The sequence below is a fragment of the Micromesistius poutassou genome (genome assembly GCF_964030765.1).
Source record: "Micromesistius poutassou genome assembly, chromosome: 9".
NCBI lineage: Eukaryota > Metazoa > Chordata > Actinopteri > Gadiformes > Gadidae > Micromesistius > Micromesistius poutassou.
Genome location: NC_140279.1, coordinates 2267187 through 2290701, shown reverse-complemented (window position 1 = coordinate 2290701; position 23515 = coordinate 2267187). Strand labels below are relative to the sequence as shown.

The window sequence follows — 23515 nt, the reverse complement described above, 5'->3', positions numbered from 1 at the left end:
AAATAAATTAAAATAGTACATGATAATTCATAGATAAGACTAAGAATAAATATGTAAAGAAAATTATTTATGTCCCTCTTGATTTATTTTGGTATTCGTTACTTCCTTTATACACACCATATGTTCCCCCACAGTACCATGACTTCATGACCAGGACCTTAAGTTCTATCACCACAGCACGTTCAAACCTAACTCTGAGTCCTTCTCCATATTTATCCGTTGAGGCATTGTTCTTATTCATATTTTTTATTTCAACTTTGGTACATTCATACATACATCCACAAACTGACACACGCACACGCACACACACACACACACACACACACAAACACCAGTACTGTCCGTGTTCAGACCGCTACCGATGACATCATCCAGTCAGCGAGAAGCACCGAGTGGCTGCAGGTTCTGCAGTGAAGCAGACAGTCAGCAGCAGGTAACCCGGACCTTAGCGCCGTACCCCTCTCTCCTCCCCATCCCCTCCCGTCGCTCTCCTCCCGGTCCTTAGCAACGGTCGTCCTCGTCCGTGTCGCTCATCGGCTCGCCGGCGCCCGCGGGGCTGGCCGGCGTGCGGTGCTTCATGAAGTGGCCGTTGGGCACCTGCCAGGAGTGTCTGAGCTGGGGCGCCGAGCTGATGGCGTTGGCCCGACCCAGGCTGGTCGCTATGGCGGCCTCGAACGTCAGAGTCTCCTCCCCGTCGCCCGCCTCCCCTCCGCCGACCCCGCCTCCTCCGCCGTGGAGGCCCTGGTGGAAGGGGAGGTAGGGCTCCGAGATGTAGCGGTGTGGCGAGGAGTGGAGGCCCGCCGGGGGGGGGCCGCCGGCGGGGCCCTCGGGACCGGAGGAAGACGACCCCGCTCCGGTCGCCGCCACCGCTGCAGCTGGGTGAGCACCCCCCTCCCGTTCCGCCCTCCAGGGGGCCTCTGTGAAGGCCCCGGGGGGGTCCTGGGGGGGCTGCGCTGTGGTGGTGGTGGCGGTGGCGTTGGTGGTGGCGTTGGCGTTGGTGGTGGTGGTGGAGGAGGAGGAGGCTGCCGGGGGAGTGGAGGACGGGTCGCCCCCGCGGGACACCAGGGGGGAGTAGGAGATGAAGGGCCGCGGGCGGGACGGGGTCTGGGGAAGCTGCCGCCGGTTGCGCGGGGTCCCGGCGTCGGTGGCCGAGTGGGCCGGGCTGCCTGAAGGGTTGGCCTGCGGAGCACACCGAGCAGACGGGCCGTTTTGGTGGACGCCTCCGCACAGAGCGTCTTAAAAGTGCACCGCGTTGTGATCACGGGCGGCTCTGGTGGGGATACAGCTCAGAATCCCTGCCCTACCACTTAGCTGACAGTTAGCCGTTAGCTAAACAGGACTAAAGCCACAGAGGACCACAGTTTAGCTCAAAAGGACCACGGTTGAGCTGGAAAGTACCGCAGACTACAGAGGGCCACAGTTGAGCTAAACAGATCAACAAAGTGAGAATTGAGGGGTGTAATGGTGTCGTAACTTCCACACATTCATTGAATTGCAGGAATTGGAATTGCAGGAAAACACATCATCTCAATTTCAAATCAATGAAAGCACAATTCATAAAATAGAAACGAGAGAAAGCGCCCAAAAAAGGTATAAAAAAAAACGGTTTCAGCGGTTGGAGTGGTGTACGTGCGGCCCAACCGACCTGTCTCTGTAGGCCCCCCGCCCGGCCCTCGCTGGGCGAGCGCGAATGTCTCCTCTCGCCGGATTGGTCCTGGCTGCGCTCCTCCGAGTTACACCGCGACACGTCAGGCGACAGCAGGTGGCGCCGTTCCTTAGAGCGGCCCCTCTCGTGGGCCCCGGCCTCTTTGTGGGTCACTCTGGGCCCTGCGAAATCCCAGGGGGGCCAAAGGGTCCTACTGGTTACTATGACTCATCCATTTTCTGTTTTCCACTGGTGTTTTTGTTAAACACCTTGGGATTATCAGATGGCCCTATATAAATCACACTTAATATAATGATCAAAATAATATTAATTATGATTGTTATATTGGGAAGACTATATCCTCTGTAGACGTGTGAGAATGTGTTGTGTCTGACCTCGGTAGCTCCTCTGGCGAGGCCTGTAGCCACAGTCTGGGCTGACCTTCTCCAGGGAGTGCTCTTCCTGCCACAGGCCGTTCACACACTGGTCCCCGATGGTGGAGAAGGAGCGCTTCATCAGCTTACTGTCTGCTGCTGCTCCCGACTGATAGACAGAGGAGGGAGCAGGTACGTTTCATTAGAACAAAGCAGGCATGTCTTCCCTCTTCCTCTACCACATACACACATACATGCAAATGGGGCACAAACTCATGACACACTCTCTCTCTCTCTCTCTCTCTCTCTCTCTCTCTCTCTCTCTCTCTAGCACATGTGTGTGTGCGAGAATGGCTGTGTGTGTGTGTGTGTGTGTGTGTGTGTGTGTGTGTGTGTGTGTGTGTGTGTGAGTGGACGACCGAGGAGAGCGAGCGGTAGCGCGTGTCAGTTTAGTGAGGTAATGACCGAGTCCGGTTGTGTCTGTGCAAACGTGTAGGCCCTACTGTAAAGTTAGTGAAACTAAGAATAAAGTACACAGCCCGTCAATAATCGCTGGCCGCTTCATTCCGACCATATTCAAACCTATAAGCAGACCCACTGCCAGTCAAAGGGAAGGGTGTTACTCCCGAGAGAATCGACGGAGCGGAACGTCGCTTCTGTGCTCCTCGACTATGGTCTGGGAGCCGACAGCAGGAAAGGTGTAACATAATAATAAAAATATTTTTTAAACCATTCAGCGAACAAAAGGCAATAGGCTGTTTATCGATTAGGGTGCGGGTGCCACTCAATGACATGCAAACGTAGACGAAGCGTCATCAACACGCCCACTCAACTGGTGTGAAATGCCGACACCCTACTGCTCATTCACATAAGGTAATTAGCATTTCCTCCGGAGAACATACTACCTCGGGGGTAGTGTCATTCACATATACGGCACCTCCATAGAATAGACGGAGAACAGACGGATGCACGTCCATATGTGAAAGCAGCTTCTCTCTCACTCTCACTCTCACTCTCTGCACACATGGACGCACGCACGTACACACGCACACACACACACACGCACACACATTAACAGTCCTGATTCAACATTCAAACAACAGGATGAGTGTGAACGCTGAGCCCTGGACCTTCCGACCACAGAAGCCCCGTCTCCCTGGTGGCTACCTGGGCGTCCACCACAGCCAGCCTGGGCATGGAGGAGGCCCGGATGGAGGCGCTTCTCCCCGGGGATCGGACCACAGCAGCGGGGTCCTGTTTGGCAGTCTGTTTGATCACCCTGTTGTACTCCACCACCTCGGGTACCTGAACCACACAACAAAGACAAGAGGGATCACAGAGAGAGGCCAGTGTGAACACCATGAGATCTCTGTCGTCGTGCGGTCCCACCATCCTGGCTAGAATGTTCCCCTGACCACGAGGTGCTTTAAATGAGGGGGGAATGGCAGACTGGACCTTTGGATCTTTCATGGTTGGAAGGTAACCCTGAAAGGAAGTGTGACGTTTTTAATAAGAGGGATAACATTTCTCCTGAAGGGTCAAAGAAGGACCACTGAGTTTCTGTTCACACTTGTATCTCGCTTCTTCTCTGTCATTTTTTTTTGGGGGGGAGCAATTTGTGGAACTTCTTTTCAGAATCTGCAGATAGTGTGGCAGTTCAAGGTGCATTTTATAAATATGTTGTTGATGCTGGGGAATAGCAAATGTGTTTATTCCTATGATCTAAAAATCAACACATCAACACAAATCAACAATAAGACCTCTCTAAACGTCAACCAGATCTGTACGCGTGGTGCAGAAGTTGGTCGCTTTGAAGCTGAATCAAAAGGGTTGTCTGTCTCCGTGCGCAGTACCAGTGTGTGCATGTGGTGGTGGGGATGCTGGTGAATGGGGTGGTGGTAGCGTCTGTAGGGCAGGTGGTGGTAGTCCTCCTCCTCGTCCTTATCATGAGTGTGAGACATAGGACGCTGCAGGAACATATCCTGAGGGGAGATGGGGCTGAGGGCCACAAAACCTCCCCTGGTACTGTGAGGAGGGACACAGAGAGAGAGAGAGAGAGAGAGAGAGAGAGAGAGAGAGAGAGAGAGAGAGAGAGAGAGAGAGAGAGAGACAGAGACAGAGACAGAGACAGAGAAAGAGACAGAGAGAGAAAGAGAGAGAGAGAGAGAGAGAGAGAGAGAAGGAGAAAGAGAAGCAGAAGGAGAAGGAGAAAGATAGATAGATAGATAGAGAGAGAGAGAGAGAGAGAGAGAGAGAGAGAGGGAGAGAGAGAGAGAGAAAGGGGGGAACAGAGGCAGGAAGAGAGAAAGAGAGAAATAGAGAAAGAGAGAGGAGAGAAAGAGAGGGAAAGGGGATTAGAAATAAAGTAAAAGGATAGCTAACACACACACACACACACACACACACACACACACACACACACACACTATGACAAGACTCATGATTAACAGCAACAGCCGAATGGATTGAAAGGTTTCACTTCATAAGCGGTACACCCACGACCCGTGAGCAATAGGGGTTAAAAGGTGGACGTGTTACAGGGCTGATCCGGCGCCATGCGTGAGGAAGGGCAGCGTCTTGGCACTGCACAGGATGTCCTGAGGCAGCGATGACGCGTCCATACGCTGGAACATCGGAGCGTGCTTCTGTTGAGTGAAAGGGAGTCAAATTTGAGAAGAAAAAACGTTTCCCACCAGCACAGAAATGCAGCAAAGATTATGTAAAAACACGTATTTTAGGCAGGAAGGTCTGTGTATATTAATGTTTCTTTTAAGGCTAACACAATCTTAGCTTAACCTTAACCATCACGTCAAAATGAGGGTTATTCTAAAGGGGATTCGATCAAACAAGGTTCAAAAGACCCGCAGACCTGATCCTCCAGCTGCTGCCGGAGCTTCTTGGCTTTGCTCTGCTTGTAGTAATCCATGATCATCATGGCGGCGTAGATCTTCCCGATGGTCATATCGCTGGCTGGAGACCACACACGGCACACAACAGTACTCAACGTTAACAAGAATCCAATGCACAGGGCAACATTGTCTCTTGCACTCTTGCATAACATTTACCAGTTCCCCCAATGGACATGGTCATTGATAAACATTGCAATGAAACGTTGTTTGGTTCTCCCTCATCCACTGTTGGATGCCACCTATGGGTACAGCATGTGTAAGGGTGTGTAGGGTGTGTGTAATGCTGATTGTTACCTTTGTGGATGGGCACCAGAAGGTCTAGATTCTTCTGGGAAACATGAGGCCAGATCACAGCAATTTCCTTCTGCAGGTCGATGTCCATCTGACCCCGGTCCTCACCCCCTGCCAGTGCAGCACACACGCACACATGCAGAAACACAAACGCACACACAGAAACCCAAACACACATACTCGCACACGCATGCACACATGCACACATGCACACGCGTACACACACGCACACACACAAAGAAACACAAAGACACACACACCACACCGACACAAACATGGATGTAGCAGATCCTGCATAACACTTTGGTTTCCTGTTTGCTCTGCACAGTATTCACCCATCTACATGTTCTGGATGAGGGGGGTTCTTTTCACTGACCTCTGGCTATCTTGACCTCCAGGGCAGTGCGGATGAGAGCCATGAGGGTGGAGGTGAAGTGGACCTTCATCCCCTCGTCCACGGGCATGTTCATGAGAACCAGCCTCTGGTTAACGGCAGGAGGGGCGTAGTCAGAGGACAGTACGCCATACAGAGTGTGTATGTGTATATGTGTGTGTGTTTATGTGATGTATAACATAGAGTACATTTAGGGTTTGCCTGGCTTTGTAAAGTCACAGCAACAACAATAACAACAGTAACAAATAAGCCACAGAGATTGCTTGCCTTAGCGTGTGAGACATTCTCATGGTAGACGTGCATGCAGAGGTAGATATGCATGAACACGCATGCACATGGAACACACGGAACGCACAGAACACACGGAACACAGGAGAGTGAATGGAAGATAGGAACCACAGTGGACAGCTGACCTCTGGTCTTTTTGCATGGCTTCTAGAAGTCCAACCACTAACCCATTAACCCTCCAAGTATAATGGAGCTTATTCCCCTGAATACGACAGCTATTCCTTTGTTTTTAGATGTCCATAAAGATGCAAAAGCGTTTAAAGCCAAACAGTGAAGTAACGCTTACAGCATTCCTCTTCTGCCCACGGAGACAAAATAACAACACTTGAACATGATACTGTCACAACAAGCATTATCCCATCGTATAGTCCACAGAGAAAACAAGCCGCCATATCCAATGTATGAAACACAACACGACGACCACAGCGCTCGTCCTTGTCCTAACGGAGACACAGTGCCTGCGTCCGTCTCCAGCGTTTAGTCTACCTTATAGGCCAACTTGGAGGGGCATTTCTTGCCCAGGCCTAGAGGTGGCGACATGTTGGTCAACATCTGATACATGTCAGTGTAATGGATACGACCACTGGGGGGTGCCAGGGAGTCATGGGGATGAGCCACAAGAGGTGAAGGATGGAGGAGGAGGAAAGCAGAGGAGGGGGGAGGAAGAGAGAGGGAGGAGGATGAATAGGAGAAATGAAAGGGTGAAGGAGCCACGGGTTGCATTCCCGAGGAAGAGGAGAGGAGAGGAAGGGCAGAGGAAGAGGAAGAGGGGGCACATAAAGGGAGAAGATAAAAGAGAAAAGGATTACTTCATGTCATCAGAGAGAGGAAGGAGAGAGTCGGGGGAGGGAGGAATTAAAGCACAGACTGTATCATTTCTATGCGGCCAACGTGGCATAGAAATCTTGGAAAGGAAAGAACCGTAGACAGGGTGAACACAGGAATGACAGTCTCTTCGGATCTGGTACACATACTTACCTGGGTGGGATATGCTGAATGTGTTTGTGTGGATGTGTCAGTGTGTGTGTGTGTGTGTGTGTGTGTGTGTGTGTGTGTGTGTGTTTGAGTATGTGCTGGTGTGTGTGAGTGTGTGTGTGTGTGTGTGTGTGTGTGTGTGTGTGTGTGTGTGTGTGTGTGTGTGTGTGTGTGTGTGTGTGTGTGTGTTTTAGTGTGTATGTGTGTGTGTGTGTGTGTGTGTGTGTTTATATGCATATGCACATAAACACAAGACCAGTCTGAAGCCCGATCCCTCAGGTAGAAAGGCACAGGGCTTCCCAAACGTTTGCACCAAAGCACGTTTGAAATTGAAAGCATTCAAAGCTTTTTATCACTTTGATCCAATGGGAACTCTTAGGCTCCCTCGCACATTTTTAGTGTGTGAGTGCCATCGGGACGTCCTGTGTCTCAGTACCCTGAGAGTGGATCAGTGTCATTCACCCAGGAGGAGACGCCGGCCCTAGGGGTTCAGGCAGGACGGTGGCAGTTAGTGAACGGGAGGAGGGAGGAGCGAGGAGGAGGAGGAGGAGGGGGAGGAGGTAAAGAATGAAGGATTCCCACGGAGGAGACGCAGAGCGGGATCTGTTCACTCGTGGTAGAGGAGAGGAGGAGTCGTTTGGGGGGATGCTGCTGGGTCGTCTCAGGAGGAGCTGGGGGGTGTGGGGGGTGGTGAGGAGAGGGGGGTGGGGGGGGGGTAGGACCAAACCTTGCATGCCACCCTGTGGGGACAGTTCTTTCCAAAGCCCAGGGGAGGTGAGATAGTGCGCACAACTTTGTACATCTCCTTATAATGGATCCTACCGCTGGAAAGAACATATGGGGTTTTAGTTTTCATACCATCACAGAAGCCCCAGGACACACAATGAGGAGCACAGCTGCAGGGCTTACAGTACAGTGTAAAGACTGGGATGGGACATGTATAGTCTATAGTCCTTTACTGGACCCACATACTGTGTTTGAATGGCCTTGAATGGCCCCCATTGCTCAGATTAAATCTAGTTGAGCTGATAGGCTCACCATTTCTCTCCAACCCTGCTTAACATTCTCCCTCAACATAACATTGCATGTTGCCGTTTTATGTAAGACATTAAAATAAAGTATGGGTCTTTAGACAGCCTCTATAATCCTAGTCATAGACACTGTGTCCCTCATAGAAATTGTAGCCTTGTGCGTTTTGTGCGTGTAGGGTCATACATTTGAGGTTTGATTATTATTTACTATTTAAATACAGCTTATTACAAGGCTTTGTTACTCCATTGTGATTGGTCTCTTGTGTCTGCATAACAAACCGCTGCAATTGATACCAGATCACTGCTATGTCTAACAGGCCGTTGCTATGTATAACAGACCGTTGCTACGTATAACATACCGTTGCTATATATAACATACCGTTGCTATGTATAACATACCGTTGCTATGTATAACAGACCGTTGCTATGTATAACATACCGTTGCTATGTATAACAGACCGTTTTCTATGTATAACAGACCGCTATCTCTAACATTTATCTATTAACATTTATCTATATATCTATTTCTATTTATTTTGGAGTGGAAGTAATAAAAACATTTTTTAATCAATAAAATCCTTTTTGTTTTTTATGTTTTGTGACAAATGATTGATCACCCCAAGATAAACCCCTTGAGGGTGATTAGAGAGGTTAATATTAGGTTAGTTATCAGGGGTCATCCTTTACTTTGCGATCATGACCAGCACGCTGTTCCGTATCCCTCACATAAAATAGTGATCATCATCATCAAAATCATCTTCATCCATCATCCATCATCTTCGTCTTCATCATCATCATCATCATCATCACCATCATCCTCACTTGTGTTTATAGAGCAGTACTTATCTGAGAAACCAAGTCGCATTTTTCGCATTCCGCTTTACTAACGTGTGAAATGGTTCCAAGATGGCAGCTCACCATGCAGCCCGGTCGTATTCCCCCCAGATCCGCACAAACTCGTCCAGGTGGTGAGGGCCCAGGATGGAGGAGTCTCTGGTCAGGTACTCAAAGTTATCCATGATCACCGCCACAAACAGGTTCAGCATCTGGACAGAAGGCCAACATTAGAGAGGCCGGAGAGAAGAGCTCTCTATGGCGGTGTCGGGGTCTTTCTGATGGAATCACAGAGACTGTGTGACGCTACTCAAAAATACATCAACGTATTATCGGTGATTGCTGCTTTGATTTCACATTTGATTTGATTCATTACACGGCTTGAATAGTGAAGAATAATTTGAACATTAACAGATATGTGAATAGAAACAGGGTGAAGGTAAGTAAAACTAATAAAGTTAATCTACAACTACAAAGAAATTCACTAAAAATGTAAATACTGGACATGCAGTGTGAATGGAGAACATACAAAAAAGAGAGTTGAAGGTCCTAGGTGGTTATAGATGACTGTGTGTCTCACCAGGAAGGAGCTGAAGAAGATGAAGGAGACGAAATAGAAGTATGCAAAGTCGGTCCCACAGCCCCCCTCCTGGTCGGAGGTCAGCAACGCAGGAGTATGAGAGGCGGGCATCTCACAGCTCTGCCCCCCAAGACAGGACAGCATGATCTCCTGCCACGACTCCCCTGTAGCACTCCTACACACACACACACACACACACACACACACACACACACACACACACACACACACACACACACACACACACACACACACACACACACACACACACACACACACACACACACACCCACACCCATACATACACAGACACAAGCATGCACACAAACAGAAACACACACACACACACACACACACACACACACACACACACGCACACATTCACATGCAAGAATGCATGCACACAAACACACACACACACACACACACACACACACACACACACACACACAGTCAACTTGAGGTCTTATGAGAGCACTTGGCAGTTGGGTGCACGTGAATAACATTATTAAGTGCACATAAAACATTACAACAGTGCATATTAAAACAAACATGACTATTAACCATGTAATTAAAAGTCCCACTTATATCTCATTAACCTTGAAGAGATTGATGTTTTGCATCTGAACATGATAATACGATCAAGCCACAGTACCTGAAGAGCAGCATCAGAGCACCAAAAAAGGTCCTGAAGTTGTTGTGTTGGTTGATGTGCGTTTCCTCATCCAGCTTAATGTTCCCAAACACCTGATGCATGCAGATGAATACACTTTAATTAAAATCAATTCATTATTGATAGTCCAACAAACCTAGATTTGCCACACATGCATACACACATGTTAATGCAGTCGCTGAGCAAATAAGCTAAAAGCCTTCAGGTGCCAGCCTTTGTGTTCCTGAATAATAAACAATTAGGTCGCCTGCCATATAAATCCCCACTATTGAATCCCACTTGGTATCAGAATGTCCTCTTTGCACTGTATTCCAACATGGGGGAGGTCACCTATCAAGTGTCTATCAAATGCATGGGAAAGAGCTGGTTCTGGAGTCATGATAAGAGGCTGATAGAGGCTTCATGATCAGCATTGCTTACCTGATCTCATATTGAGCGATCCTATTCTCAGTTTGATTTAACAACTAGATGATGTCCTCTCTCGTCATCACAAATCCAACGGACATGCCGACTGCTAACATGCACACACGCTAATCCAAACCCGCAACGTCCTCCGTTGGCTCTCTGACCTGCATGCCGATGATGGCGTAGATGAAGAAGAGCATGGCGATGAGCAGGCAGACGTAGGGCAGGGCCTTGAAGGACTGCACAAAGGTCCACAGCAGGATGCGGATGGTGTAGCCCTGCCGCAGCAGCTTGATCAGCCGCGCCGCGCGGAACAGCTTCAGGAAGCTCATGTTGAACGTGTCGTCCGACTGGAGGGTCAGAAAGACAGGGGCGTGGGACAGACGGACGGACGGACGTCGGTGTCGACCGGGGGGAGAGGGATGTGATGTGAACGCAGGGACGGTATCGTTTGAGAAATGGACAGACGTATCAGATTATCCTGACGTAGTTACGCGGGGAAAGGGGAGGGCGACACGAGTCGTTTGAAAAGGAGAAGAGGCGATCATACAAGCGGTTTTCTGACGCTCCAGGCCTGCCACACAGGGCAGCACCCTGAAGCACACTTAAGGCGGGGGCCCCTGGCTCGGGAACGGGCAGAGTAGGAGTTTAACTTGCATGTAACACCAACGTGAACACGGGGGAGAACATAGAAACATAGAAAGGTCCCCCCCCTATTTATAATAGCCTTAAAACAATAAAAAAGGCAGACTATGGTTTCATTATCTTGTGTTTTATGTCGTATGAATTTCTCTCCATTTATCACCTGCATGACCACGATCTCCGTAATGCTTCCCAAGACTGTGATGAAGTCGAAAATGTTCCACGTGTCTCTGAAGTAGTTCTGAAGGACACAGAGAGGAGAGAGAAGAGTTATCTCAGACACACACACACAGCACTCAACCTCTGCAGGATCCCCTGGAGAAGTGTGAGGTGAGGGGTTTAGCCATTATCTCACCAAGAAGCCAAAGGCCATGATCTTGAGGATGCACTCGACAGAGAAGAGAACGGTGAAGGCTGTGTTCAGGTGCTTCAGGACTGCATCGTAGGCCGGTGGGGCTGAGTAGTACTGTGACACACAGCATACAAATGATGTGATAGGATACAATACAAAACGACACAATGTGATTGCCATTCAACACAATACAATGCCATACATTTCCATTAAGGAGTTGTTTTTGTGTTATTTTTGTATCATTGCTGTCATTTCCGATTTTGAATCTTTCCAATGAGATAAGTTGGTAGTACGACACAAACAGTTGAAGAATGGCCCTCATTTCACAAGATGACACTAATGTACAGGAGGGAATCATAGCAAGAAATCATGATATAAAAAAATGACATTTAATCATTGTTTAGATGAAGAACTGAGCCACGTCGGAGTTCACGCCGCGAGGAACCAACAGACGTCTGCGTTGAGCAGAAGAGGAGAAGCGAACAGAAATGCAGTAGTGTGGTGCAGGGCAAAGACCGGGCGACATTTAAGACGAGACGACTAAACAAGATGGATGAGTCTCCACCATGATGGAACATTTCCTTCACACCTCGAAATAGTCCTTTAGTCTTAGCCCGTCTCATCCATGCAACTATAAGCGGACTCATTCTTCTGGGTGGGTGGATGGGGTTGGGGGTGGGGGGGGGCGGGGGGGGGGCACTACAGCATCAGCCACACTTAATGAGCCCATGCTAAAGAGGGGGCCGCTGGCTATTATCGATCAATATTTAATATGCGCTGAGTCACAGCGCGGCTCCAGCTCCAGAACAGCCTGTCAAGGGGCCGAGGATGAATCCAGTGTAATGAACAAGCAGAAATAGGTCATTACTAATAAACTAATACTATATGTTCATATACATATAATCATTCATATATGATACTATCATAGTTGTTATCCCTGCATTATATTATATTTCTCTCCGGCCCTTTGATGGTCCCCAGTGTATAGAACAATATAATAATATAGGACTAGGATAAAGTACAGAAGAACGTGAATATCGATTGATCGAGACCTGGTACTGGGAAGAGGACTGTAATGGAAATGTCCATTAGACATGGTGTTCTCAAGACACACCCATGTGTGAGTGCACATGGGTGTGTCTTGAGAACACCAAAATTCTCAGTCGACTAGTAGTCGTTAGTACAAGCCATTAGTTGATTAGTCGTCAGTCGTTTATGATTTTTTGAGGCATCAGAAAATGGTTTGAGTTCCAGGGCTGAGAAAGAATGTTATAAGTAACATTGTTAACACTGTGCTACATTACAGAGAAATAAAAAAACGTAATAATAATGAGCCTTTAAAATAATAAAGTGCACGCACAAAGCGAGCTGCCTGTTAACGGCAATGCAGCATTGGTTCTGAATGTGTCGGCAAGGAGACTGAACATTTTGTAAATTTATTTCCAAAACGGAGCCTTCTGTCTGCTCCTCTTCATCAGCAGCCATCAGCGTGGATATCTCTGCTGCTTTTCCCTTTTCTTCTTTGGTGCGGACCGGGCTCACTTTCCTCTGTACTGCTGTCACAATCCTCTCTCTGAGCAGCTTCAGCTGGATATAAACTCTCAGCCAGATCCGACACGTCAATATTATAATTAGTTTGATTTGATTGGTATGATTTGATGGAGTTATTAAAAAAAAAAAAAAAATATATATATATATATATATATATATAATTTATTTTTTATTTTTTGCGTGACTAACCGACTAATGAAACCTTGGTCGACTGAGACTCTTCTCATGGACTAACGTTTAGTCGACTATTAGGGGGCAGCCCTAGTCATAACAATAATAATATTTTCTCTGGTCATTCCAATCGTCTCCTTCAAGAAGTGTGAGGGGAATGGGGCTCAGAATCATTTCCTATTCAGAGTGAATCGCTTCAGGGGAAAGAAGTCATCGATTAACCTGCCACGTTGTTAACGAGGCCCCTGTGATGGGTCTGACATCCCCTCAACATTCAAGAGTTTCTCGGTTTACAGCGTTGAGAATACAGCAGGTTTCATTGCGGGGTCTTCACTCGTCGCGCTCACCTTCATCATCAGCACGATGGTGTTGAGGGCGATCATGGCCAGCACGGTGTACTCAAAGGAGGGCGACACCACAAAGTGCCACAGACGGTACTGGAAGGTGTGGCGGTTCTGGGGCATGTACCTGGTCAGCGGCTTGGCACTGATGGCAAAGTCTATGCACGCCCTCTGCAAGTGGGAGAGAGACACAGACAGAGAGGTGAGAGTGAGAGAGAGAGAGAGAGAGAGAGAGAGAGAGAGAGAGAGAGAGAGAGAGAGAGAGAGAGAGAGAGAGAGAAGCGAAAGGGAGTTGGTTTTTGTTTGCATGTGTGTGTGAGTGTGTGTGTGTGTATTTGTTTGCGTATGTGTGTGTGTGTGTGTGTGTGTGTGTATATTTGTATTTGTGTGTGTTAGGGTTAGTGTGTGTGTGTGTGTTCATGTGCATATGCATATGTGTGCGTCTGTGTGAGTGTATGTGTGTGATGTGTGCATATGTGTGGATGTATTTGTATATGCGTGTGCATGTGCTTGTGTGTGTGTGTGTGTGTGTGTGTGTGTGTGTGTGTGTGTATGTGTGTGTGTGTGTGTGTGAGTGTGTGCGTGTGTGTGTGTGTGTCCTCACCTCGTTCTTCTCCAGGCTGCACTCCTCCATCATCTTGTCCCCCTGCTCCTGGAAGGTGATGATGATGAGCGCCACAAAGATGTTGACGAAGAAGAAGGGGAACACCACGAAGTAGATGACGTAGAAGATGGACATCTCCATCCGGTTGCCACGGCTGGGTCCCCTGTCCTCCTCCGTCACATCCACCGAGTGCTGCAGAACCCTGAATACACACACACACACACACACACACACACACACACACACACACACACAGACACACACACAGACACACACACAGACACATTAAACCACAACCTTTACATTCAAAATACCTCCCTTAAAATGGTTAAAGGGTTAAATCAAACACTTTCAATCAATCACTTTGTTTCCTTTAACATTTGCTTGACCGTGATTGGTTAAACCTGTTTGATCGTAAAAACAAGATTGATCATCAGATTGGCCAGGCACTCACTGGGGCCAGCCCTCCCCGGTGGACACGGTGAACAGGGTAAGCAGGGCCCAGACCACGCTGTCGTAGTGGAACTCATGTCTCTTCCAGTCCCGCCTCTTCACCTCCTTCTTGTCCTTCCCGTAGTCGATGTAGTAGCCCCTGGACAGACAAGACGGCACAATGTGGCAGAAATTACATTGTGGATTGGATTGTGTGTGTGTGTGTGTGTGTGTGTGTGTGTGTGTGTGTGTAAATAGACTAAATGGAAATTGCACTGCATTTATAAAGTGCTTTTCAGAACCTGCTCTCCCTCCTGAGACAACGCACAATCTTTGTGTTTGTGTGTGTGTGTGTGTGTGTGTGCTTGTAAACCCATTCAAATTCCCATCACAGATCCGACTTATCAGACCCATGTCTACATGGGGCTCAACAGAAGGGGGTTCGGTGACGGGGTCCTACTGGCAGTCTTTCTCCGTGTCCTTGGAGCCGTCGGTGCAGTAGAAGAACTTCCCCTTGAAGAGCTGCACGGCGATGACGGCGAAGATGAACATGAAGAGTTTGTAGACGATCAGGATGTTGAAGACGTTCTTCAGAGACGTGACCACGCAGTCGAACACGGCCTGGGGAGCGTGGGCATCGAGATGTGGAATCAAATACGCAAAGTGAATGTGAAACGTCTGCTGTTTACTGGGGCAGTTGTTTGAAGAAGAATGTATTCATCGCTAAAAAGTTCACATGGTTTCACCATATTCTGTTTTCACCCCCCACCGTGCCAGACCCCTGTCTGACCCCCCACTGTTGACCAAACAGCTTATCTGGAGACACCTTTCCCCTGCCCTTAGCCCTGTCTCTGACTTCAATTCCCTCCATCTCCTCTCCCCTCTCCTCCCCCCTTTCCTCTTTTCTCCTCACCCCTTTCCTCTCTTCTCATCCCCCTTTACCTCTCATTCATTCTGCTATCCCCTTTACTCTCCTCTCCTGTCCTCCAACTCCTCTTCTCTTCTTTCCTCCCCTTTCCTCTCTTCTCTTCTCCCCCCTCCTGTCCCCTCCTTCTCCTTCTCCTTCCTCACCTCTCCCATCCTTTCCTGTCTCATCTTCTCCCCTCCCTCCACCCTTTCTCTTCCCCTCCTCCTCTCTTTTCTCCTCCCGTCTCCCCCTACTGTCTCCCACCCCTTCGCTCCTTCTCCCCTACCCCCTCACTTATTTCTCCTCGGGGTGATGTCTGTTTATCACCTTGACAGTCTGTTAGACTTTCTGCCTGTCTCGGGAGTCTCACCTTGGTCCTTGGTGAAAGGAGTCTGAGCTTGTCACATTCTTTTTAATGCTCAAGGCTAGCTTTAGGCACACGAATAAGTGGATAAGTGCACACAGACACACACACACGCCTGCACAAATACACCTACACACACACACCACACACACACACGCATTTCAGACATTTCTCTTCAATAAAAATTTTTTTAAATCCTTGTGGTTCTCATGCACCCGGGCAGGAATACAGATGACTGAGAGCACGACGGAGAGACAGAAGAGGGCTGCTACTGACCTTGAGTTTAGGAAGTCTCTTGATGGTCTTCAGCGGTCTGAGGACACGCAGGACTCTCAGAGACTTGATGGTCTTGATGTCCCGGCCCTTATTGTTCCTGCCCAGAAGAACGGTAAGTAGGTTAAGCCTTGCGATGTCGAATGGTTTTCAGACATCTTGATGAGTGTTGGATTATACTGTGATTATACTGTGTCTGACTTTTAACGTGGGTGTCTTTCTGTTGCGCTGTAACCTTACCCCAACACATTGCTGGAGGATGGTCGGTCCCACAAGGACACCAGCCGCATCATTTAGGAGAAGATAAAGAGAGAGAGCGAGAGAGAGAGAGAGTGAGAGCGAAAGAGAGAGAGACAGAGAGAGCGAGAGAGAGTGAGAGCGAAAGAGAGAGCGAGAGAGAGAGCAAGAGAGAGAGAGAGCAAGAGCCACAAAGAGAGAGAGGCAGTTATAATACTGTGCAAAAAACAAATGTCCTTCAGCCATTGGCAAACTAATTGCAATCTAAACTCAGTGAGTGGAATATGAAGTAAATATTGTTATGTCCTGCAACAACGCATTATGATACATACATACATAATTCTGTAATATTGCATTATTAAAGTGGTAATCGCGACGACTTTTTAAATATGAAGAAAGCGCGGTCCGGGGACTGACGTGAGGGCGAAAGACACCAGCGCTCCGATCACAACGATGAAGTCCAGGATGTTCCAGAGGTCTCTGAAGTAGGAGCCGTCGTGGAGGATCAGTCCCATGTTAATCATCTGGGGAGCGAAGGAGACAAGACAACCAGAACGTGAAGGGAAGTGTACATCTGAAGACAGGTTGCTGTCTCTTTAATGGGTCCTGTCTGTAAAGCGGTATATTGTTGTTTCTCTTTCTTTATTGTATTCTTTATTGTGAGTAACTTTGGTTAAAAGCGTCTTCTTAATGCCCTCAATGTAAATGTGAATGTAAAGGATTAGCTTTTATGTGAATGCCTTTATTCAAAGAATCGTACAATACTGCGTGTTCAGTCAAGTGATCACACATACACAGTCTATAAAGTGTTAAGAAAACATTTGTTTTTAATACTTTTAAACCCTTGATGTTGTATAATATTCCTCTTTACAGAGCCTATCATCAAAAATTATAATAGGTATCATCAAAATTATAATATTTAGTCTCTCTCCCCCTTAGTATTGAATTATTTTAAAACTCAAACTCATGGATGCAATCCATTCGTAGTGCTCCATCATGTGTTCGGAATACCAACCTTGATAATCATTTCAAAGGTGAAGACTCCAGTAAACACATAATCAAAATATCGCAGCACCTGTAAAATGACATGACAATGACACGGTTTTAGTCCCCAAAGCTGTCTCTCACAAACACACACTGCCAATTCACACATGCACACATTTAAGCGAAACTGTTTCCTTTCAACACGACTTTTGAGGAGACACATAAAGACAGCAACATTGGTTGAAGCCGGTCAAGGTAATTTGTGGACAAAGTGCTTTTTATGTTTCTCATGTCCCTGTTGCCAGGTCATTTGAACAACCACGGTTTGAGCAATGAAAGCATACAAAAACATTACAGGCAGGTGTTCACCATTATCCGCTGGCACACAAAGAATCACACCTTGTTCCAGCCGGAGGCGGTATCCACAGGGTCCTCTGCTGCCAGCGCTATGCTACTGGCAGCTATGACCAGCAGGATACACGTCTCAAAGTACCTGAGGTTCACCACATAGTGGCACGCCCGCCGCACCCTGGGGGGGAGAGAGACAGAGAGACAGAGAGAGAGAGAGAGACAGAGAGTGAGCGAGAGAGACAGAGAGACAGAAACAGAGGGATAGAGAGAGAGAGACAGAGAGTGAGCGAGACAGAGAGACAGGGAGAGAGAGAGAGACAGAGAGACAGAGAGAGACAGAGAGACAGAAAGAGAGGGATAGAGAGAGAGAGACAGAGAGTGAGCGAGACAGAGAGAGATTTCTATCTAATCAAAAAATAGGTTTTGATTTTTGATTTGGGGAGGACATTTTTGAGATGATGTTGTGTAATGTGGTCCTGTGACGACCACTGAGACTGTAACTGTGGGGCATCAGGGCTATTCAAATACAATTGACTCAACATGAGGCCATTTTATAGAGCCATCAATCCTGAGCAGCAGCAACCACAGCCTCCCTCCCACAGCCTCCCCTACCACAGCCTCCCTTCCAGAGCCCCCCTTCCAGAGCCCCCGTTCCACAGCCTCCCCTTCCACAGCCTCCCTTCCAGAGCCCCCCTTCCACAGCCTCCCCTTCCAGAGCCTCCCCTTCCAGAGTCTCCCCTTCCACAGCCTCCCTCCCACAGCCTCCCCTTCCAGAGCCCCCCTTCCACAGCCTCCCTCCCACAGCCTCCCCTACCACAGCCTCCCTTCCAGAGCCCCCCTTCCACAGCCTCCCCTTCCACAGCCTCCCTCCCACAGCCTCCCCTTCCAGAGCCCCCCTTCACGGTGAGCCCCTCGTGACTCACGGGTTGTTGGGTTTGAAGATGAACATGCTGTTAGGAGGGACGGTGCTGACAGGCTTGCTGTCCTCTGTCTCCCCCTTCTCTGACGGACAGGCCTCCGAATCCTTACTGTTCACTGTGGGGTGGGGGGGGGAACGGTACCAGTGTGTGGTGGGGACAGTTGAACAGGAGGTGACACCAGAGGAGAGGAGGAGGAGGATGGAGGATAATGAGGGAAACAGTCAAAATAGTCAAGCAAAACATGGGGAACCCTTTATCAATTAAGTTAAAGATACAATAAATTAATCAATTAACAAATTAATCAATTAATCAATTAATCAATTAATCAATTCATCCATTCATCCATTCATCAATCAACCAATAACTAAAACAGCCAACCAATCAACGGCCGACCAATCAGCAATCAACCAATAGGCAATCAATCAACCAACCAATCAAACAATCAAGTAAACAATAAATCACCCATCGCCAACTAATCAATCCAACATTACATACATAATTAATAAGTACATTCACAAATACACAAATCAATCAACCAATCACATAGTACAATCTGCTGTTCCGTTTCACCTGTGATAGTGGAGAGCTCCATGGCAGACTGTACGTTGGGCATGTCTATGGTCACACTGGAGCCCAGCAGAGAGTTGTCCTGGTCCAGACACAGGGCGGTGCTGTGGTCCGGGCCTCCGCCGTCCTCTTCCGGGGCACCAGGGGGAGAGGTCGGCTGGAGAGTGGGGGGCTCCCACTGCTCTGCTGGAGTCCCCTGGTTCTGGGGACAGGGGGCGTTGGCCTGGTTCTGGCTCTCTGACAGGCCTGGGTCCACACTATGTTCTCCCTGTGGTCTGAAGGTACAGACACGCATTATACATTATATGGAGGAGGTTTATCACATTTGAGATTCAGATTTGAAGACCCTTGCAGTGAGACTGTTTGTATAGTCATACTGTACTGGTGGTAACTGCAACACATGGGATGGGACTTTATATATTCCTTTGTGATTTGCATTCCTGCAGTGTTTTTTCAGCCGGTAGATCAATGCTACGGGACAATCGCGTGTTAAAGGCAGTTGTAGGCCAATCTCTTAAAAGATATCACAAGCAACATACAGGATAGCAACAATGTGCCTTGACATCTTACTGATCTTAGACCTGATGAACGAGAACATGTTCTCATTAAAGTGGACAAGGTTAAAAGACACACGGGAGGGAGTGAGTCTCACCTTCCCTCTCCGAGCTTCTCCCCCCCGGCGTCCTTCTCCTCCTCCTCATCCTCCTCCCCGCTCCTCGTCCTCCGCTCCCGGCTGACAGACCTGCTGGCCGAGCGCTGGCCCCCATGACCTCTGCCCCCGGCAGGACCCCTCCTGCCCCGGACGAGCGCGCCGTGACCCGCCATCTCCGGCGTCAGGGAGTCCCCGGCGGCGGTGGCGGCGGGCGGCGGGCGGAACTTCTTCACGGCCCGGTGCCTGCGCTCCCCGTTCCGCATGGGGCTCCGGCACCCGTTGATGGGGCCGAAGTGGCCCTTCTCCGCCGGCTCCGACTCGGGCGGCTCCGCCGGGACCGCCGGGGTCGGGGGGGCCTCCGGACGGAGGGACGCTCCGTCGTCGGGATCCGACGACGGAGCGTCCGTAGCTCCCGCCGAGAGGGCGTCTCTCGGCGGCGGTGGGGGGAGAAGACCGGGGACGGCCGCGCCCGACGGAGCCGCGGGATCCTGGGGCGAGTGGGGGTCCGTCGCCGGCGGCGGGGGGTTCGGCGGGGCCAGGGGGTCCGCCGCGGCCAGGCGCTTGAGGCTGCCCAGCGGCGTGCTCTGGTTGTGTTTGCCGTGCAGGGACAGCGGGTGCGGGAGGGCCCCCGGCGGCGCGGCGGCGGCGGCGGCGGCGGCGGCTCCGTCCTTGGTCTCCTCGCCGCCGGTGCTGTTTTGCAGCACCTCCCGGCTGGACATCTGGCGGTGCCTCCGCAGCTGGCTGGTCCGCTGCTCCCACACGGACATGGTCATGCGTCGCCTCCTCTCCCTCCTGGACATGAAAGAGTTACAGGGGTTGAGAGGGGGTGGCGGGAAGGCCTCCCGGAAGCTGCCCTGGCTCTCCTCCAGGGAGTAGGAATGGGCGGGCCGGCTGCGGTGTATGGCTCTCTTCCTGTACAGGTAGGGCCGCCTCCTCCGACTGCCACTGTGGAGAGAGACAGAGGAGGGCTCATGTCAGTGGGGCGCCCCAAGACTCAGTGTGCACCGTAGACAGTACTGCATCATCTGATGCATTGGTTTGATTCAGAGTGTATTGTTTACCCTTCTGCATCAAACACTAATGCATTAGTTTGATTCAGCGTGCATTGTTTACAATACTGCATCAGAAAACATTCAACTAATACATGAGTTTGATTCAGTCTCTATTCGATACACTACTGCTTCAGATACTAATGCATTAGTTGGAGTGCAAGCATTCAAATTCTGCATTCGTCTCATGGCAACTTAGTTTAACAAAACACTTTTGTTTAAACAACAGAAATTCAATATGACCAAAGTAGATTAACACACTTTTTCTTTTTTTCAATAAGCAAACAAAACCGTTGTCTCAAGCATGTCCTTGTTGTAACTTTGATCAGTGGTTTTGAAACACTTCATACACAACATCAAAGCAACTCCATTTTGATGAGAAACTATTGGCTGAATCAATGAAGATGTTATGTATCAGGTCAACCAAACCAGAAAAAGTTACTGCGCTACAATCAAAAAAGAAGTGGAAAATGCAGAAGGATGCCAGTGGTGTATATGTATATATGCGAGATTCAAAAATAAGAGTTCAGTGCTGAGGGTGCACAGAGAGGGGGATGAAGCAGGAGATTATCCATGGAGATGAGAGCAGAACACTAACGCAGGTAAGGAAATCAGACAGGCGCATGAGAGAGGTGGAGAGAGCTGAACAGACACTGTTACTTACTGTTGCGTGGACTCTTGTGTGGTCCGTGTTATCAATGAGCGATTGGTTGAAAACAAGACATTAGTGCTTTTGTGAGCAGACATAAAACAGGCCGAGAGACACACAGCGAAACGGCACCCGACCTCGACCCAAGTGGACTACAATGGGTTGATTACAAACCAGCCATTTAGTTAATACAACATTTCAGGGATATTGATTGAGTACTTGTTATCCATTGGCAAATTTGTTTGGCCTGACATATGTCAAAAGAAAAAGATAAATAGATTTGACTTGAAATTGTACGCATCACAACTTGTGCATGCTGAGAATACGGAGAAAGAACAATCAAATGACGTGTGTTTTCTGGGATTGTTTTGAGAGGTGAGGCTTGGGGGGGGGGGGGTTTCGCTGTGTGTCTCCGTTGGAGCCAAGCGAACATCGACAAACAAGATGGTAGCAGAGTTAGAGCAATTCAAACGTTCATCAAACATCAAACTCAAGCGCCCCCCTCCCCCCAGGTGGACCAGAGGGTGGGCGGTACAGACAGAGGAGGGCTACAGTATGGCGGACAGGTATATAAAACAATGAGAAGGTGGGCTCCGTCACCAGACAATACAGAGAGAGAGAGAGAGAGAGAGCGAAGGGCTTTAGCATGATCAGACATCCCTTCCAGAGAAGCATGAGCACACTGTGACGGATCTCTGAGCACCGATGCCCCTGTCCCCAGTAACCAGCGTTCTGGTTCTTCATGCCAGACTCAAGAGTGGAAGAAAGTCAACATGCCGAGGTTCGCAGCGTCCAGAGATCAGAATGCTTGTCCGCAATTCCAATGCATTAACCGAAACATCATCCACGGGAGGAAGAGAAAGCACTACACTAAAGAATCTGGAGATTTCAAACCACTACAAAATCATTTGCTTTGCATTGCATTTGAAAGGCATTCTCATGTGCAGGTCTTTATGCATGGTGACGATGTAAAAAAAAAAACGCTTTGATTGGTCCTCCGAAAACCATGCAGTCCAAAAGTCATGCGGGCATGCCCGGGGTTAAGTCATCACAAGTCTTTCCCCCACATGCTCCATCCTCCACCCTAGGTTTCGCTCAGCAACACACAGCCCCATGCAGGTGCCTCCTGAGGCCAGTGGAGGCCGCCTTACACCGTCTCTCCCTCTCTCTCCCTCTCTCTCTCCCTCTCTATCTCTCTCTCCCCCGCTCTCTCCCTCTCCCGCTCTTCTCTTCTACACTCAAAGACCTCTCAGAGTCGGGAAAACAGTGATAAGTTCACTGGACGGCCTCCCTGAATACAGATGGTGTACTCCAGACATGCCTGCGATTCTCCGGTGTCCGTTCTGACAGTGGGCCAACCCATTAGGAATGTCTTTGCTCTCAACCTCACTATCGCCTGCTGCTGCTGCTGCTGCTGCTGACACTCAACTGGACTCTACTCTGCCATTATTCCTGTCAGGCTTTTTGTTTGAGAAGCAAGACTAGTGAACGGATGAGGAGCAATGGCTACAAGGGAATAATTAAATAGACTGATCAACTAAATGTTACATAATAAAGGAATAATTTGATTGATGAATAAATACACAACTTAGTCACCATCTGACTAAACTAGATGAACTGTGTTCCTTGAGATATGTAGACATCGGCTCATCCTTATTGGAGCCACTGTGTGCCCTGTATGATAATCAATACCGTAGTTCCTACCAGTGCTTTGATTCTTCACTAAATGGATGATAAGAGTATGACCTGTAGGGATCCAGGAGGCAACAAATGTCAAGTTATCTTGTCTACATGGCTAAAATATAAGCAACTCATCAACCGCCGTCCCCTCCCCCACTCCGCACGCACGCACGCACGCACACACACACACACACACACACACACACAAACACAGAAACACACACCCCCACAGATCTAAACACACACACACACACACACACACACACACACAACAATTACACAAATATACACACACACAAACACTGATGTCTATACACACACACACACACACACACACACACACACAACAATTACACAAATATACACACACACAAACACTGATGTCTATAC

General features: G+C 48.8%; 1 protein-coding gene across 1 annotated transcript in view; it reads right to left on the bottom strand.

Moving 5' to 3' along the window:
- Positions 1–501: 501 nt before the first annotated feature.
- Positions 502–23515, bottom strand: part of cacna1ea (calcium channel, voltage-dependent, R type, alpha 1E subunit a) — a gene marked incomplete at its 3' end in the record, with an annotated part of 76630 nt that continues 53616 nt past the window's right edge. The window contains exons 21-48 of the mRNA XM_084473513.1: positions 19748–20692; positions 19099–19370; positions 18532–18643; positions 17657–17786; positions 17289–17348; positions 16691–16797; positions 16040–16136; positions 14953–15113; positions 14515–14652; positions 14061–14262; positions 13463–13627; positions 11397–11507; positions 11205–11282; positions 10564–10749; positions 9977–10068; positions 9322–9496; positions 8826–8953; positions 6388–6484; positions 5596–5701; positions 5223–5330; positions 4889–4989; positions 4558–4664; positions 3873–4044; positions 3187–3324; positions 2041–2188; positions 1646–1827; positions 1050–1179; positions 502–953 (exon numbers count right to left, since the gene is read on the bottom strand). Coding sequence (XP_084329639.1) covers positions 502–953; positions 1050–1179; positions 1646–1827; positions 2041–2188; positions 3187–3324; positions 3873–4044; positions 4558–4664; positions 4889–4989; positions 5223–5330; positions 5596–5701; positions 6388–6484; positions 8826–8953; positions 9322–9496; positions 9977–10068; positions 10564–10749; positions 11205–11282; positions 11397–11507; positions 13463–13627; positions 14061–14262; positions 14515–14652; positions 14953–15113; positions 16040–16136; positions 16691–16797; positions 17289–17348; positions 17657–17786; positions 18532–18643; positions 19099–19370; positions 19748–20692 — 4900 coding nt within the window. The remainder of the gene's footprint in view (positions 954–1049; positions 1180–1645; positions 1828–2040; positions 2189–3186; positions 3325–3872; positions 4045–4557; positions 4665–4888; positions 4990–5222; positions 5331–5595; positions 5702–6387; positions 6485–8825; positions 8954–9321; positions 9497–9976; positions 10069–10563; positions 10750–11204; positions 11283–11396; positions 11508–13462; positions 13628–14060; positions 14263–14514; positions 14653–14952; positions 15114–16039; positions 16137–16690; positions 16798–17288; positions 17349–17656; positions 17787–18531; positions 18644–19098; positions 19371–19747; positions 20693–23515) is intronic.